Source organism: Littorina saxatilis, linkage group LG9, assembly GCF_037325665.1.
Source record: "Littorina saxatilis isolate snail1 linkage group LG9, US_GU_Lsax_2.0, whole genome shotgun sequence".
NCBI classification, from domain to species: domain Eukaryota; kingdom Metazoa; phylum Mollusca; class Gastropoda; order Littorinimorpha; family Littorinidae; genus Littorina; species Littorina saxatilis.
The window spans coordinates 2,273,357-2,292,403 of record NC_090253.1 but is presented as its reverse complement, the minus strand read 5'-3'; the positions used below and the strand labels follow the sequence as shown (position 1 = coordinate 2,292,403).

At 49.2% G+C, this 19,047-nt stretch overlaps 1 protein-coding gene across 1 annotated transcript in view; it reads right to left on the bottom strand.

Annotated features, from left to right (window-relative positions):
- LOC138975063 (ELKS/Rab6-interacting/CAST family member 1-like) overlaps positions 1-19,047 on the bottom strand; it is a 271,931-nt gene that overhangs the window by 75,133 nt on the left and 177,751 nt on the right. The window contains exon 11 of the mRNA XM_070347709.1: positions 13,265-13,475. Coding sequence (XP_070203810.1) covers positions 13,265-13,475 — 211 coding nt within the window. The remainder of the gene's footprint in view (positions 1-13,264; positions 13,476-19,047) is intronic.

Genomic DNA, 19,047 nt, shown 5'->3' with positions numbered 1-19,047 from the left:
CACTGAGAGACGGACAGACAGACATACACACTGAGAGACGGACAGCCAGACATACACACTGAGAGACGGACAGCCAGACATACACACTGAGAGACGGACAGCCAGACATACACACTGAGAGACGGACAGACAGACATACACACTGAGAGACGGACAGCCAGACATACACACTGAGAGACGGACAGCCAGACATACACACTGAGAGACGGACAGCCAGACATACACACTGAGAGACGGACAGCCAGACATACACACTGAGAGACGGACAGCCAGACATACACACTGAGAGACGGACAGCCAGACATACACACTGAGAGACGGACAGCCAGACATACACACTGAGAGACGGACAGCCAGACATACACACTGAGAGACGGACAGCCAGACATACACACTGAGAGACGGACAGCCAGACATACACACTGAGAGACGGACAGCCAGACATACACACTGAGAGACGGACAGCCAGACATACAGACTGAGAGACGGACAGCCAGACATACACACTGAGAGACGGACAGCCAGACATACACACTGAGAGACGGACAGCCAGACATACACACTGAGAGACGGACAGCCAGACATACACACTGAGAGACGGACAGCCAGACATACACACTGAGAGACGGACAGCCAGACATACACACTGAGAGACGGACAGCCAGACATACACACTGAGAGACGGACAGCCAGACATACACACTGAGAGACGGACAGCCAGACATACACACTGAGAGACGGACAGCCAGACATACACACTGAGAGACGGACAGCCAGACATACACACTGAGAGACGGACAGCCAGACATACACACTGAGAGACGGACAGCCAGACATACACACTGAGAGACGGACAGCCAGACATACACACTGAGAGACGGACAGCCAGACATACACACTGAGAGACGGACAGCCAGACATACACACTGAGAGACGGACAGCCAGACATACACACTGAGAGACGGACAGCCAGACATACACACTGAGAGACGGACAGACAGACATACACACTGAGAGACGGACAGCCAGACATACACACTGAGAGACGGACAGCCAGACATACACACTGAGAGACGGACAGACAGACATACACACTGAGAGACGGACAGCCAGACATACACACTGAGAGACGGACAGCCAGACATACACACTGAGAGACGGACAGCCAGACATACACACTGAGAGACGGACAGCCAGACATACACACTGAGAGACGGACAGCCAGACATACACACTGAGAGACGGACAGCCAGACATACACACTGAGAGACGGACAGCCAGACATACACACTGAGAGACGGACAGCCAGACATACACACTGAGAGACGGACAGCCAGACATACACACTGAGAGACGGACAGCCAGACATACACACTGAGAGACGGACAGCCAGACATACACACTGAGAGACGGACAGCCAGACATACACACTGAGAGACGGACAGCCAGACATACACACTGAGAGACGGACAGCCAGACATACACACTGAGAGACGGACAGCCAGACATACACACTGAGAGACGGACAGCCAGACATACACACTGAGAGACGGACAGCCAGACATACACACTGAGAGACGGACAGCCAGACATACACACTGAGAGACGGACAGACAGACATACACACTGAGAGACGGACAGCCAGACATACACACTGACAGACGGACAGCCAGACATACACACTGAGAGACGGACAGCCAGACATACACACTGAGAGACGGACAGCCAGACATACACACTGAGAGACGGACAGCCAGACATACACACTGAGAGACGGACAGCCAGACATACACACTGACAGACGGACAGCCAGACATACACACTGAGAGACGGACAGCCAGACATACACACTGAGAGACGGACAGCCAGACATACACACTGAGAGACGGACAGCCAGACATACACACTGAGAGACGGACAGCCAGACATACACACTGAGAGACGGACAGCCAGACATACACACTGAGAGACGGACAGCCAGACATACACACTGAGAGACGGACAGCCAGACATACACACTGAGAGACGGACAGCCAGACATACACACTGAGAGACGGACAGCCAGACATACACACTGAGAGACGGACAGCCAGACATACACACTGAGAGACGGACAGCCAGACATACACACTGAGAGACGGACAGCCAGACATACACACTGAGAGACGGACAGACAGACATACACACTGAGAGACGGACAGCCAGACATACACACTGAGAGACGGACAGCCAGACATACACACTGAGAGACGGACAGCCAGACATACACACTGAGAGACGGACAGCCAGACATACACACTGAGAGACGGACAGACAGACATACACACTGAGAGACGGACAGCCAGACATACACACTGAGAGACGGACAGCCAGACATACACACTGAGAGACGGACAGCCAGACATACACACTGAGAGACGGACAGCCAGACATACACACTGAGAGACGGACAGCCAGACATACACACTGAGAGACGGACAGCCAGACATACACACTGAGAGACGGACAGCCAGACATACACACTGAGAGACGGACAGACAGACATACACACTGAGAGACGGACAGCCAGACATACACACTGAGAGACGGACAGCCAGACATACACACTGAGAGACGGACAGCCAGACATACACACTGAGAGACGGACAGCCAGACATACACACTGAGAGACGGACAGCCAGACATACACACTGAGAGACGGACAGCCAGACATACACACTGAGAGACGGACAGCCAGACATACACACTGAGAGACGGACAGCCAGACATACACACTGAGAGACGGACAGCCAGACATACACACTGAGAGACGGACAGCCAGACATACACACTGAGAGACGGACAGCCAGACATACACACTGAGAGACGGACAGCCAGACATACACACTGAGAGACGGACAGCCAGACATACACACTGAGAGACGGACAGCCAGACATACACACTGAGAGACGGACAGCCAGACATACACACTGAGAGACGGACAGCCAGACATACACACTGAGAGACGGACAGCCAGACATACACACTGAGAGACGGACAGCCAGACATACACACTGAGAGACGGACAGCCAGACATACACACTGAGAGACGGACAGCCAGACATACACACTGAGAGACGGACAGCCAGACATACACACTGAGAGACGGACAGCCAGACATACACACTGAGAGACGGACAGCCAGACATACACACTGAGAGACGGACAGCCAGACATACACACTGAGAGACGGACAGCCAGACATACACACTGAGAGACGGACAGACAGACATACACACTGAGAGACGGACAGCCAGACATACACACTGAGAGACGGACAGCCAGACATACACACTGAGAGACGGACAGACAGACATACACACTGAGAGACGGACAGACAGACATACACACTGAGAGACGGACAGCCAGACATACACACTGAGAGACGGACAGCCAGACATACACACTGAGAGACGGACAGCCAGACATACACACTGAGAGACGGACAGCCAGACATACACACTGAGAGACGGACAGCCAGACATACACACTGAGAGACGGACAGCCAGACATACACACTGAGAGACGGACAGCCAGACATACACACTGAGAGACGGACAGCCAGACATACACACTGAGAGACGGACAGCCAGACATACACACTGAGAGACGGACAGACAGACATACACACTGAGAGACGGACAGCCAGACATACACACTGAGAGACGGACAGCCAGACATACACACTGAGAGACGGACAGCCAGACATACACACTGAGAGACGGACAGCCAGACATACACACTGAGAGACGGACAGCCAGACATACACACTGAGAGACGGACAGCCAGACATACACACTGAGAGACGGACAGACAGACATACACACTGAGAGACGGACAGACAGACATACACACTGAGAGACGGACAGCCAGACATACACACTGAGAGACGGACAGCCAGACATACACACTGAGAGACGGACAGCCAGACATACACACTGAGAGACGGACAGCCAGACATACACACTGAGAGACGGACAGCCAGACATACACACTGAGAGACGGACAGCCAGACATACACACTGAGAGACGGACAGCCAGACATACACACTGAGAGACGGACAGCCAGACATACACACTGAGAGACGGACAGCCAGACATACACACTGAGAGACGGACAGCCAGACATACACACTGAGAGACGGACAGACAGACATACACACTGAGAGACGGACAGCCAGACATACACACTGAGAGACGGACAGCCAGACATACACACTGAGAGACGGACAGCCAGACATACACACTGAGAGACGGACAGCCAGACATACACACTGAGAGACGGACAGCCAGACATACACACTGAGAGACGGACAGCCAGACATACACACTGAGAGACGGACAGCCAGACATACACACTGAGAGACGGACAGCCAGACATACACACTGAGAGACGGACAGCCAGACATACACACTGAGAGACGGACAGCCAGACATACACACTGAGAGACGGACAGCCAGACATACACACTGAGAGACGGACAGCCAGACATACACACTGAGAGACGGACAGCCAGACATACACACTGAGAGACGGACAGCCAGACATACACACTGAGAGACGGACAGCCAGACATACACACTGAGAGACGGACAGCCAGACATACACACTGAGAGACGGACAGGCAGACATACACACTGAGAGACGGACAGCCAGACATACACACTGAGAGACGGACAGCCAGACATACACACTGAGAGACGGACAGCCAGACATACACACTGAGAGACGGACAGCCAGACATACACACTGAGAGACGGACAGCCAGACATACACACTGAGAGACGGACAGCCAGACATACACACTGAGAGACGGACAGACAGACATACACACTGAGAGACGGACAGCCAGACATACACACTGAGAGACGGACAGCCAGACATACACACTGAGAGACGGACAGCCAGACATACACACTGAGAGACGGACAGCCAGACATACACACTGAGAGACGGACAGCCAGACATACACACTGAGAGACGGACAGCCAGACATACACACTGAGAGACGGACAGCCAGACATACACACTGAGAGACGGACAGCCAGACATACACACTGAGAGACGGACAGCCAGACATACACACTGAGAGACGGACAGCCAGACATACACACTGAGAGACGGACAGACAGACATACACACTGAGAGACGGACAGCCAGACATACACACTGAGAGACGGACAGCCAGACATACACACTGAGAGACGGACAGCCAGACATACACACTGAGAGACGGACAGCCAGACATACACACTGAGAGACGGACAGCCAGACATACACACTGAGAGACGGACAGCCAGACATACACACTGAGAGACGGACAGCCAGACATACACACTGAGAGACGGACAGCCAGACATACACACTGAGAGACGGACAGCCAGACATACACACTGAGAGACGGACAGCCAGACATACACACTGAGAGACGGACAGCCAGACATACACACTGAGAGACGGACAGCCAGACATACACACTGAGAGACGGACAGCCAGACATACACACTGAGAGACGGACAGCCAGACATACACACTGAGAGACGGACAGCCAGACATACACACTGAGAGACGGACAGCCAGACATACACACTGAGAGACGGACAGCCAGACATACACACTGAGAGACGGACAGCCAGACATACACACTGAGAGACGGACAGCCAGACATACACACTGAGAGACGGACAGCCAGACATACACACTGAGAGACGGACAGCCAGACATACACACTGAGAGACGGACAGCCAGACATACACACTGAGAGACGGACAGCCAGACATACACACTGAGAGACGGACAGCCAGACATACACACTGAGAGACGGACAGCCAGACATACACACTGAGAGACGGACAGCCAGACATACACACTGAGAGACGGACAGCCAGACATACACACTGAGAGACGGACAGCCAGACATACACACTGAGAGACGGACAGCCAGACATACACACTGAGAGACGGACAGCCAGACATACACACTGAGAGACGGACAGCCAGACATACACACTGAGAGACGGACAGCCAGACATACACACTGAGAGACGGACAGCCAGACATACACACTGAGAGACGGACAGCCAGACATACACACTGAGAGACGGACGGCCAGACATACACACTGAGAGACGGACAGCCAGACATACACACTGAGAGACGGACAGCCAGACATACACACTGAGAGACGGACAGCCAGACATACACACTGAGAGACGGACAGCCAGACATACACACTGAGAGACGGACAGCCAGACATACACACTGAGAGACGGACAGCCAGACATACACACTGAGAGACGGACAGCCAGACATACACACTGAGAGACGGACAGACAGACATACACACTGAGAGACGGACAGCCAGACATACACACTGAGAGACGGACAGCCAGACATACACACTGAGAGACGGACAGCCAGACATACACACTGAGAGACGGACAGCCAGACATACACACTGAGAGACGGACAGCCAGACATACACACTGACAGACGGACAGACAGACATACACACTGAGAGACGGACAGCCAGACATACACACTGAGAGACGGACAGCCAGACATACACACTGAGAGACGGACAGCCAGACATACACACTGAGAGACGGACAGCCAGACATACACACTGAGAGACGGACAGCCAGACATACACACTGACAGACGGACAGCCAGACATACACACTGAGAGACGGACAGCCAGACATACACACTGAGAGACGGACAGCCAGACATACACACTGAGAGACGGACAGCCAGACATACACACTGACAGACGGACAGCCAGACATACACACTGAGAGACGGACAGACAGACATACACACTGAGAGACGGACAGACAGACATACACACTGAGAGACGGACAGCCAGACATACACACTGAGAGACGGACAGCCAGACATACACACTGAGAGACGGACAGCCAGACATACACACTGAGAGACGGACAGCCAGACATACACACTGAGAGACGGACAGCCAGACATACACACTGAGAGACGGACAGACAGACATACACACTGAGAGACGGACAGACAGACATACACACTGAGAGACGGACAGCCAGACATACACACTGAGAGACGGACAGCCAGACATACACACTGAGAGACGGACAGCCAGACATACACACTGAGAGACGGACAGCCAGACATACACACTGAGAGACGGACAGCCAGACATACACACTGAGAGACGGACAGCCAGACATACACACTGAGAGACGGACAGCCAGACATACACACTGAGAGACGGACAGCCAGACATACACACTGAGAGACGGACAGCCAGACATACACACTGAGAGACGGACAGCCAGACATACACACTGAGAGACGGACAGCCAGACATACACACTGAGAGACGGACAGCCAGACATACACACTGAGAGACGGACAGCCAGACATACACACTGAGAGACGGACAGCCAGACATACACACTGAGAGACGGACAGCCAGACATACACACTGAGAGACGGACAGCCAGACATACACACTGAGAGACGGACAGCCAGACATACACACTGAGAGACGGACAGCCAGACATACACACTGAGAGACGGACAGCCAGACATACACACTGAGAGACGGACAGCCAGACATACACACTGAGAGACGGACAGACAGACATACACACTGAGAGACGGACAGGCAGACATACACACTGAGAGACGGACAGCCAGACATACACACTGAGAGACGGACAGCCAGACATACACACTGAGAGACGGACAGCCAGACATACACACTGAGAGACGGACAGCCAGACATACACACTGAGAGACGGACAGCCAGACATACACACTGAGAGACGGACAGACAGACATACACACTGAGAGACGGACAGCCAGACATACACACTGAGAGACGGACAGACAGACATACACACTGAGAGACGGACAGCCAGACATACACACTGAGAGACGGACAGCCAGACATACACACTGAGAGACGGACAGACAGACATACACACTGAGAGACGGACAGACAGACATACACACTGAGAGACGGACAGCCAGACATACACACTGAGAGACGGACAGCCAGACATACACACTGAGAGACGGACAGCCAGACATACACACTGAGAGACGGACAGCCAGACATACACACTGAGAGACGGACAGCCAGACATACACACTGAGAGACGGACAGCCAGACATACACACTGAGAGACGGACAGCCAGACATACACACTGAGAGACGGACAGCCAGACATACACACTGAGAGACGGACAGCCAGACATACACACTGAGAGACGGACAGACAGACATACACACTGAGAGACGGACAGCCAGACATACACACTGAGAGACGGACAGCCAGACATACACACTGAGAGACGGACAGCCAGACATACACACTGAGAGACGGACAGCCAGACATACACACTGAGAGACGGACAGCCAGACATACACACTGAGAGACGGACAGCCAGACATACACACTGAGAGACGGACAGACAGACATACACACTGAGAGACGGACAGACAGACATACACACTGAGAGACGGACAGCCAGACATACACACTGAGAGACGGACAGCCAGACATACACACTGAGAGACGGACAGACAGACATACACACTGAGAGACGGACAGCCAGACATACACACTGAGAGACGGACAGCCAGACATACACACTGAGAGACGGACAGCCAGACATACACACTGAGAGACGGACAGCCAGACATACACACTGAGAGACGGACAGCCAGACATACACACTGAGAGACGGACAGCCAGACATACACACTGAGAGACGGACAGCCAGACATACACACTGAGAGACGGACAGACAGACATACACACTGAGAGACGGACAGACAGACATACACACTGAGAGACGGACAGCCAGACATACACACTGAGAGACGGACAGACAGACATACACACTGAGAGACGGACAGCCAGACATACACACTGAGAGACGGACAGCCAGACATACACACTGAGAGACTGACAGACAGACATACACACTGAGAGACGGACAGACAGACATACACACTGAGAGACGGACAGCCAGACATACACACTGAGAGACGGACAGCCAGACATACACACTGAGAGACGGACAGCCAGACATACACACTGAGAGACGGACAGCCAGACATACACACTGAGAGACGGACAGCCAGACATACACACTGAGAGACGGACAGCCAGACATACACACTGAGAGACGGACAGCCAGACATACACACTGAGAGACGGACAGCCAGACATACACACTGAGAGACGGACAGCCAGACATACACACTGAGAGACGGACAGACAGACATACACACTGAGAGACGGACAGCCAGACATACACACTGAGAGACGGACAGCCAGACATACACACTGAGAGACGGACAGCCAGACATACACACTGAGAGACGGACAGCCAGACATACACACTGAGAGACGGACAGCCAGACATACACACTGAGAGACGGACAGCCAGACATACACACTGAGAGACGGACAGACAGACATACACACTGAGAGACGGACAGACAGACATACACACTGAGAGACGGACAGCCAGACATACACACTGAGAGACGGACAGCCAGACATACACACTGAGAGACGGACAGCCAGACATACACACTGAGAGACGGACAGCCAGACATACACACTGAGAGACGGACAGCCAGACATACACACTGAGAGACGGACAGCCAGACATACACACTGAGAGACGGACAGCCAGACATACACACTGAGAGACGGACAGCCAGACATACACACTGAGAGACGGACAGCCAGACATACACACTGAGAGACGGACAGCCAGACATACACACTGAGAGACGGACAGACAGACATACACACTGAGAGACGGACAGACAGACATACACACTGAGAGACGGACAGCCAGACATACACACTGAGAGACGGACAGCCAGACATACACACTGAGAGACGGACAGCCAGACATACACACTGAGAGACGGACAGACAGACATACACACTGAGAGACGGACAGACAGACATACACACTGAGAGACGGACAGCCAGACATACACACTGAGAGACGGACAGCCAGACATACACACTGAGAGACGGACAGCCAGACATACACACTGAGAGACGGACAGCCAGACATACACACTGAGAGACGGACAGCCAGACATACACACTGAGAGACGGACAGCCAGACATACACACTGAGAGACGGACAGCCAGACATACACACTGAGAGACGGACAGCCAGACATACACACTGAGAGACGGACAGCCAGACATACACACTGAGAGACGGACAGCCAGACATACACACTGAGAGACGGACAGCCAGACATACACACTGAGAGACGGACAGCCAGACATACACACTGAGAGACGGACAGCCAGACATACACACTGAGAGACGGACAGCCAGACATACACACTGAGAGACGGACAGCCAGACATACACACTGAGAGACGGACAGCCAGACATACACACTGAGAGACGGACAGCCAGACATACACACTGAGAGACGGACAGACAGACATACACACTGAGAGACGGACAGCCAGACATACACACTGAGAGACGGACAGCCAGACATACACACTGAGAGACGGACAGCCAGACATACACACTGAGAGACGGACAGCCAGACATACACACTGAGAGACGGACAGCCAGACATACACACTGAGAGACGGACAGACAGACATACACACTGAGAGACGGACAGACAGACATACACACTGAGAGACGGACAGACAGACATACACACTGAGAGACGGACAGCCAGACATACACACTGAGAGACGGACAGCCAGACATACACACTGAGAGACGGACAGCCAGACATACACACTGAGAGACGGACAGCCAGACATACACACTGAGAGACGGACAGCCAGACATACACACTGAGAGACGGACAGACAGACATACACACTGAGAGACGGACAGCCAGACATACACACTGAGAGACGGACAGCCAGACATACACACTGAGAGACGGACAGCCAGACATACACACTGAGAGACGGACAGCCAGACATACACACTGAGAGACGGACAGACAGACATACACACTGAGAGACGGACAGACAGACATACACACTGAGAGACGGACAGCCAGACATACACACTGAGAGACGGACAGACAGACATACACACTGAGAGACGGACAGCCAGACATACACACTGAGAGACGGACAGCCAGACATACACACTGAGAGACGGACAGACAGACATACACACTGAGAGACGGACAGACAGACATACACACTGAGAGACGGACAGACAGACATACACACTGACAGACGGACAGCCAGACACACTATCCTTATGAGCTGACACAAAGCTTTGTCAGGCTAATCAGAAAGACACACTATCCTTATGAGCTGACACAAAGCTTTGTCAGGCTAATCAGAAAGACACACTATCCTTATGAGCTGACACAAAGCTTTGTCAGGCTAATCAGAAAGACACACTATCCTTAAGAGCTGACACAAAGCTTTGTCAGGCTAATCAGAAAGACACACTATCCTTAAGAGCTGACACAAAGCTTTGTCAGGCTAATCAGAAAGACACACTATCCTTAATGAGCTGACACAAAGCTTTGTCAGGCTAATCAGAAAGACACACTATCCTTATGAGCTGACACAAAGCTTTGTCAGGCTAATCAGAAAGACACACTATCCTTATGAGCTGACACAAAGCTTTGTCAGGCTAATCAGAAAGACACACTATCCTTATGAGCTGACACAAAGCTTTGTCAGGCTAATCAGAAAGACACACTATCCTTATGAGCTGACACAAAGCTTTGTCAGGCTAATCAGAAAGACACACTATCCTTATGAGCTGACACAAAGCTTTGTCAGGCTAATCAGAAAGACACACTATCCTTATGAGCTGACACAAAGCTTTGTCAGGCTAATCAGAAAGACACACTATCCTTATGAGCTGACACAAAGCTTTGTCAGGCTAATCAGAAAGACACACTATCCTTATGAGCTGACACAAAGCTTTGTCAGGCTAATCAGAAAGACACACTATCCTTATGAGCTGACACAAAGCTTTGTCAGGCTAATCAGAAAGACACACTATCCTTATGAGCTGACACAAAGCTTTGTCAGGCTAATCAGAAAGACACACTATCCTTATGAGCTGACACAAAGCTTTGTCAGGCTAATCAGAAAGACACACTATCCTTATGAGCTGACACAAAGCTTTGTCAGGCTAATCAGAAAGACACACTATCCTTATGAGCTGACACAAAGCTTTGTCAGGCTAATCAGAAAGACACACTATCCTTATGAGCTGACACAAAGCTTTGTCAGGCTAATCAGAAAGACACACTATCCTTATGAGCTGACACAAAGCTTTGTCAGGCTAATCAGAAAGACACACTATCCTTATGAGCTGACACAAAGCTTTGTCAGGCTAATCAGAAAGACACACTATCCTTATGAGCTGACACAAAGCTTTGTCAGGCTAATCAGAAAGACACACTATCCTTATGAGCTGACACAAAGCTTTGTCAGGCTAATCAGAAAGACACACTATCCTTATGAGCTGACACAAAGCTTTGTCAGGCTAATCAGAAAGACACACTATCCTTATGAGCTGACACAAAGCTTTGTCAGGCTAATCAGAAAGACACACTATCCTTATGAGCTGACACAAAGCTTTGTCAGGCTAATCAGAAAGACACACTATCCTTATGAGCTGACACAAAGCTTTGTCAGGCTAATCAGAAAGACACACTATCCTTATGAGCTGACACAAAGCTTTGTCAGGCTAATCAGAAAGACACACTATCCTTATGAGCTGACACAAAGCTTTGTCAGGCTAATCAGAAAGACACACTATCCTTATGAGCTGACACAAAGCTTTGTCAGGCTAATCAGAAAGACACACTATCCTTATGAGCTGACACAAAGCTTTGTCAGGCTAATCAGAAAGACACACTATCCTTATGAGCTGACACAAAGCTTTGTCAGGCTAATCAGAAAGACACACTATCCTTATGAGCTGACACAAAGCTTTGTCAGGCTAATCAGAAAGACACACTATCCTTATGAGCTGACACAAAGCTTTGTCAGGCTAAATGGAATTGTCTACAATACATTGTCCTCTCAAAAACTACATCCTTTCACTCTCTTTTTGTGAAATCAGGACTAAATAAAAAAAATAAAAAAAATACAGTAACTTTTACCACGTTTTGTGCATTTATTTCACACACACATACATGACATCCTTTTTCAATCTTTCACCAAGCACCAGCATACCTGTAGTCGCGCAGGAGTAGCGGCCCTTGCCGGCCGAGGCGGAAGTGCAGTGTGTGACGTCATCATACCACGTGCCGGCGAGACAGAGCGCGCGCGTCTCTCTCTCTCCATCTCTCTCTGGATACGCGCCGACTGCCTCTCGATCTCCTCGCTAGCCGAGTCCAACATGTCTGCCTGTTCTGAGATCGCCAAAGCCTTGGGTCTTTCGGACCTGCAAATAAAATATATTTATGTCGGATGAGACTCTTACACAAATGAGGCAGAGCGCTGTTAGAGCAGTGGCGGATTTAGCGGGGGGCTAAGGGGGCCCGGGCCCCCCCCTTCAGAGAGAGAGAGGGAGAGAGAGAGAGAGAGAGAGAGAGAGAGAGAGAGAGAGAGAGAGAGAGAGAGAGAGAGAGAGAGAGAGAGAGAGAGAGATGATTAAATGACAGTTTCTGAGCTCAGGTGGCCCTAGATTGCAGCATTTTGCTTCCTTGAAAAAAACAAATTCCGCGGCGACATGTGTAGATAGTAAGTGAGAGTTATTCGGAACCATTCTCCTGGCACCTGAGAGAATAACAAGCATTGGAATGAACAAGCGACTTTCATCCTGGGATTGTTCATTTCAATGCTTGTTATTCTCTCAGGTGCCCGGAGAATGGCAGTTCCGAAAACTCTCACTCACTCTATTACACAGTGTATGCATTTAGAGCGCTTACTTCCCCTTGGTTACCAGATGTCGAGTGAGACAATGTAAGATGTCTGATTGTCAGACAATAGCCATATAGGCTGTAGAGACGAGAAAATAGGAAACCTTGTTGTCAAAGAAGTTGTTTTGTCACCCAGCTACACTCGAAATTGAATTGTTCCACCCTTTCTGTTCCGGGCTGTCTTTCTTTAACATTTTAACGGAAATCAAGATTTTTAACCAGATTTGAAGAAACAGATGTGAACATTATGACGTTTTAGAACTTTATTATTTTTTTATTTTTATTTTTTACAGTGGTAGACCTGATTGTAATTAGTTTGTAAGCATAGTCTTGCCATGTGAACAGAGAAAAGATACACACTTGCCTCGGTCTCCAATAGCAATATCAGTTGAAGTGACGATGACAGATAATAACCAACCAACCAATCCACCCTTTCTGCAACCTGTGTGTGTACACAGTGTACTATAGTAGGAGTAAAAGGTAGAACATGGTTAACACTAATGTTCATCGAACACTAGTATTTACCATGTGGTGCCAGTAAAGTCATGTACTCTGTCAAACTGTGTCCAAAACTGGTTACAGAAAAGGTGGAACACTTCAACATAGAGTGAAGTTGTGACTGAAAATGCGTGAAAGTAATGACCATCTTTACAGGTTTGATGCTGTGTAATACGACAACAACACAGCGCAACGCCGGCATTGATACAAGAAATCAGGCCTTACAGACGTCTTGTCATAAATAGACAACAACACAGCGCAACGCCGGCATTGATACAAGAAACCAGGCCTTACAGACGTCTTGTCATAAATAGACAACAACACAGCGCAACGCCGGCATTGATACAAGAAACCAGGCCTTACAGACGTCTTGTCATAAATAGACAACAACACAGCGCAACGCCGGCATTGATACAAGAAACCAGGCCTTACAGACGTCATGTCATAAATAGACAACAACACAGCGCAACGCCGGCATTGATACAAGAAATCAGGCCTTACAGACGTCATGTCATAAATAGACAACAACACAGCGCAACGCCGGCATTGATACAAGAAACCAGGCCTTACAGACGTCTTGTCATAAATAGACAACAACACAGCGCAACGCCGGCATTGATACAAGAAACCAGGCCTTACAGACGTCTTGTCATAAATAGACAACAACACAGCGCAACGCCGGCATTGATACAAGAAACCAGGCCTTACAGACGTCTTGTCATAAATAGACAACAACACAGCGCAACGCCGGCATTGATACAAGAAACCAGGCCTCACAGACGTCTTGTCATAAATAGACAACAACACAGCGCAACGCCGGCATTGATACAAGAAACCAGGCCTTACAGACGTCTTGTCATAAATAGACAACAACACAGCGCAACGCCGGCATTGATACAAGAAACCAGGCCTTACAGACGTCTTGTCATAAATAGACAACAACACAGCGCAACGCCGGCATTGATACAAGAAACCAGGCCTTACAGACGTCTTGTCATAAATAGACAACAACACAGCGCAACGCCGGCATTGATACAAGAAACCAGGCCTTACAGACGTCTTGTCATAAATAGACAACAACACAGCGCAACGCCGGCATTGATACAAGAAATCAGGCCTTACAGACGTCTTGTCATAAATAGACAACAACACAGCGCAACGCCGGCATTGATACAAGAAACCAGGCCTTACAGACGTCTTGTCATAAATAGACAACAACACAGCGCAACGCCGGCATTGATACAAGAAATCAGGCCTTACAGACGTCATGTCATAAATAGACAACAACACAGCGCAACGCCGGCATTGATACAAGAAACCAGGCCTTACAGACGTCTTGTCATAAATAGACAACAACACAGCGCAACGCCGGCATTGATACAAGAAACCAGGCCTTACAGACGTCTTGTCATAAATAGACAACAACACAGCGCAACGCCGGCATTGATACAAGAAATCAGGCCTTACAGACGTCTTGTCATAAATAGACAACAACACAGCGCAACGCCGGCATTGATACAAGAAATCAGGCCTTACAGACGTCTTGTCATAAATAGACAACAACACAGCGCAACGCCGGCATTGATACAAGAAATCAGGCCTTACAGACGTCTTGTCATAAATAGACAACAACACAGCGCAACGCCGGCATTGATACAAGAAACCAGGCCTTACAGACGTCTTGTCATAAATAGACAACAACACAGCGCAACGCCGGCATTGATACAAGAAATCAGGCCTTACAGACGTCTTGTCATAAATAGACAACAACACAGCGCAACGCCGGCATTGATACAAGAAACCAGGCCTTACAGACGTCTTGTCATAAATAGACAACAACACAGCGCAACGCCGGCATTGATACAAGAAATCAGGCCTTACAGACGTCTTGTCATAAATAGACAACAACACAGCGCAACGCCGGCATTGATACAAGAAACCAGGCCTTACAGACGTCTTGTCATAAATAGACAACAACACAGCGCAACGCCGGCATTGATACAAGAAACCAGGCCTTACAGACGTCTTGTCATAAATAGACAACAACACAGCGCAACGCCGGCATTGATACAAGAAACCAGGCCTTACAGACGTCTTGTCATAAATAGACAACAACACAGCGCAACGCCGGCATTGCTACAAGAAACCAGGCCTTACAGACGTCTTGTCATAAATAGACAACAACACAGCGCAACGCCGGCATTGATACAAGAAACCAGGCCTTACAGACGTCTTGTCATAAATAGACAACAACACAGCGCAACGCCGGCATTGATACAAGAAACCAGGCCTTACAGACGTCTTGTCATAAATAGACAACAACACAGCGCAACGCCGGCATTGATACAAGAAACCAGGCCTTACAGACGTCTTGTCATAAATAGACAACAACACAGCGCAACGCCGGCATTGATACAAGAAACCAGGCCTTACAGACGTCTTGTCATAAATAGACAACAACACAGCGCAACGCCGGCATTGATACAAGAAACCAGGCCTTACAGACGTCTTGTCATAAATAGACAACAACACAGCGCAACGCCGGCATTGATACAAGAAATCAGGCCTTACAGACGTCATGTCATAAATAGACAACAACACAGCGCAACGCCGGCATTGATACAAGAAACCAGGCCTTACAGACGTCTTGTCATAAATAGACAACAACACAGCGCAACGCCGGCATTGCTACAAGAAATCAGGCCTTACAGACGTCATGTCATAAATAGACAACAACACAGCGCAACGCCGGCATTGATACAAGAAACCAGGCCTTACAGACGTCATGTCATAAATAGACAACAACACAGCGCAACGCCGGCATTGATACAAGAAACCAGGCCTTACAGACGTCTTGTCATTGATACAAGAAACCAGGCCTTACAGACGTCTTGTCATTGATACAAGAAACCAGGCCTTACAGACGTCTTGTCATAAATAGACACTCGTTTTGGGGACAGAAAAACTTATAGCCCGGTCACACAGAGACGCCGCTTCTAGTCAGTTGTACAATTTTCGGAGAGCGTGGCTAATCGTGGGCCAAACGTGGGAGGATCTCCATGAGCGTGGTTTGGTTGGGGTGGGATCTGCTAAGTCGCGAACCTGCACGCTCTCCCTACGCTTATTTTGGACTGCACAAAACAAGCGTAGCCGGGTCTGGCCGCAGTACAGTCGTGATGTAGATTTTTTTTATGGCCACCGTCACACAGCTATACGTTTTTACGACGACCATGCCGATCACTCTGATCTGAAAAAGTTATCAAGTCAGGGCTCGCCGTCAAAATCCAGCACATGGTATATAAAAACAACTACATCACGACTGTACTGCGCCCAGACCCGTCGTAGCAGAAGCGGCGTCTATATTATGTGACTTGGGTATTATATAGTGCCATGTGCCAGATTTTGACGGCGATATGCCCCGATTTGATAACTTTTTCAGATCGGCGTGATCGGCATGGTCGTGGTAAGGACGCAGCGCTTTGTGACGGGGCCCTAAGTTAGCATAGCAAACGAAGGAGTCTTGAAATGGAAATACATACAATTTACAGACATGAAGAACACAATATTTGAAAACGCAGGGTCTAATAAGCGTGAAATTCTCGAAATGAGATATGAGTCATTCTCCAAAGCTGGTGAATTCTTAGGTCGGTCACTTAAAAACGAAATTTTTACAGAAGCAAATGTGGTTAGACCTTTCCCCCTGTTTATGTGGATAAAGATATGTTTGAAGAAGCACCCACAGCAACATGAATGAACATATTTGTATTTTGATATTTAATATAGTGTAATAATGTCAGTAAATCAACAAAAATGGCGTCAGAAAAATGGGAACAGGCTCGGTACATATATTGGAAGCTACGGTCCATTGACACGATAAATTCATTATGCATGATTTGTTGAAAAGTCACTTTGTGAAACGATAAAGGTTCATTCCTGTGCAATTGTTGTTATTTTCTTTGTGTTTGAGACCCCCAAAAATGAAGTTGAAAACAGCCTTTCGTACGCATCGCATGTTGTCACGCTCACTTAGATTTTTCCGACCTCTGTAACCAAATGAATTTCTTTATAATCACTATTTTTTTACGATCAAGTCAACAAGTGCAGCTTGAAGATGCAGAAAATGCATTCATTCAACCGAGGACACACTTTGGACGAATTTGATGTCTCAGAGAGTGTTTTGTGTCACACGTGATGGCTTCGTAACGGCCGTTTTCATTATAAGCTAGCATCAATTCAACTGAATGAAAACATACATTTTTATGTTTGCACCTTTGTTAATCACCTAGCCATGCAGATGCGTGACGTTTTTTTCACAATTTGTCGTGAATAATGACGTAATTCATGAAAAAAGAAGGTGTAGTTGACATTTTGGACGGCTGCGTTCGTAACGCCCTCTGCTACTGGCGAGATGCAGACCCCGATTGCTTAAGCACCTGGGAATCTTACATGACAAGGTTGGTATTATTTTGTTGCTCATTCATTTATAAGCATGTTTGTAAAAAAAACCACCCAATTAAAACCACGCAAGTGTGAATTCCATGAAGTTCTTCAGCCCCACCGGGTTTCGCTTGTCAGTCCTGTAATATCATGAAGTGA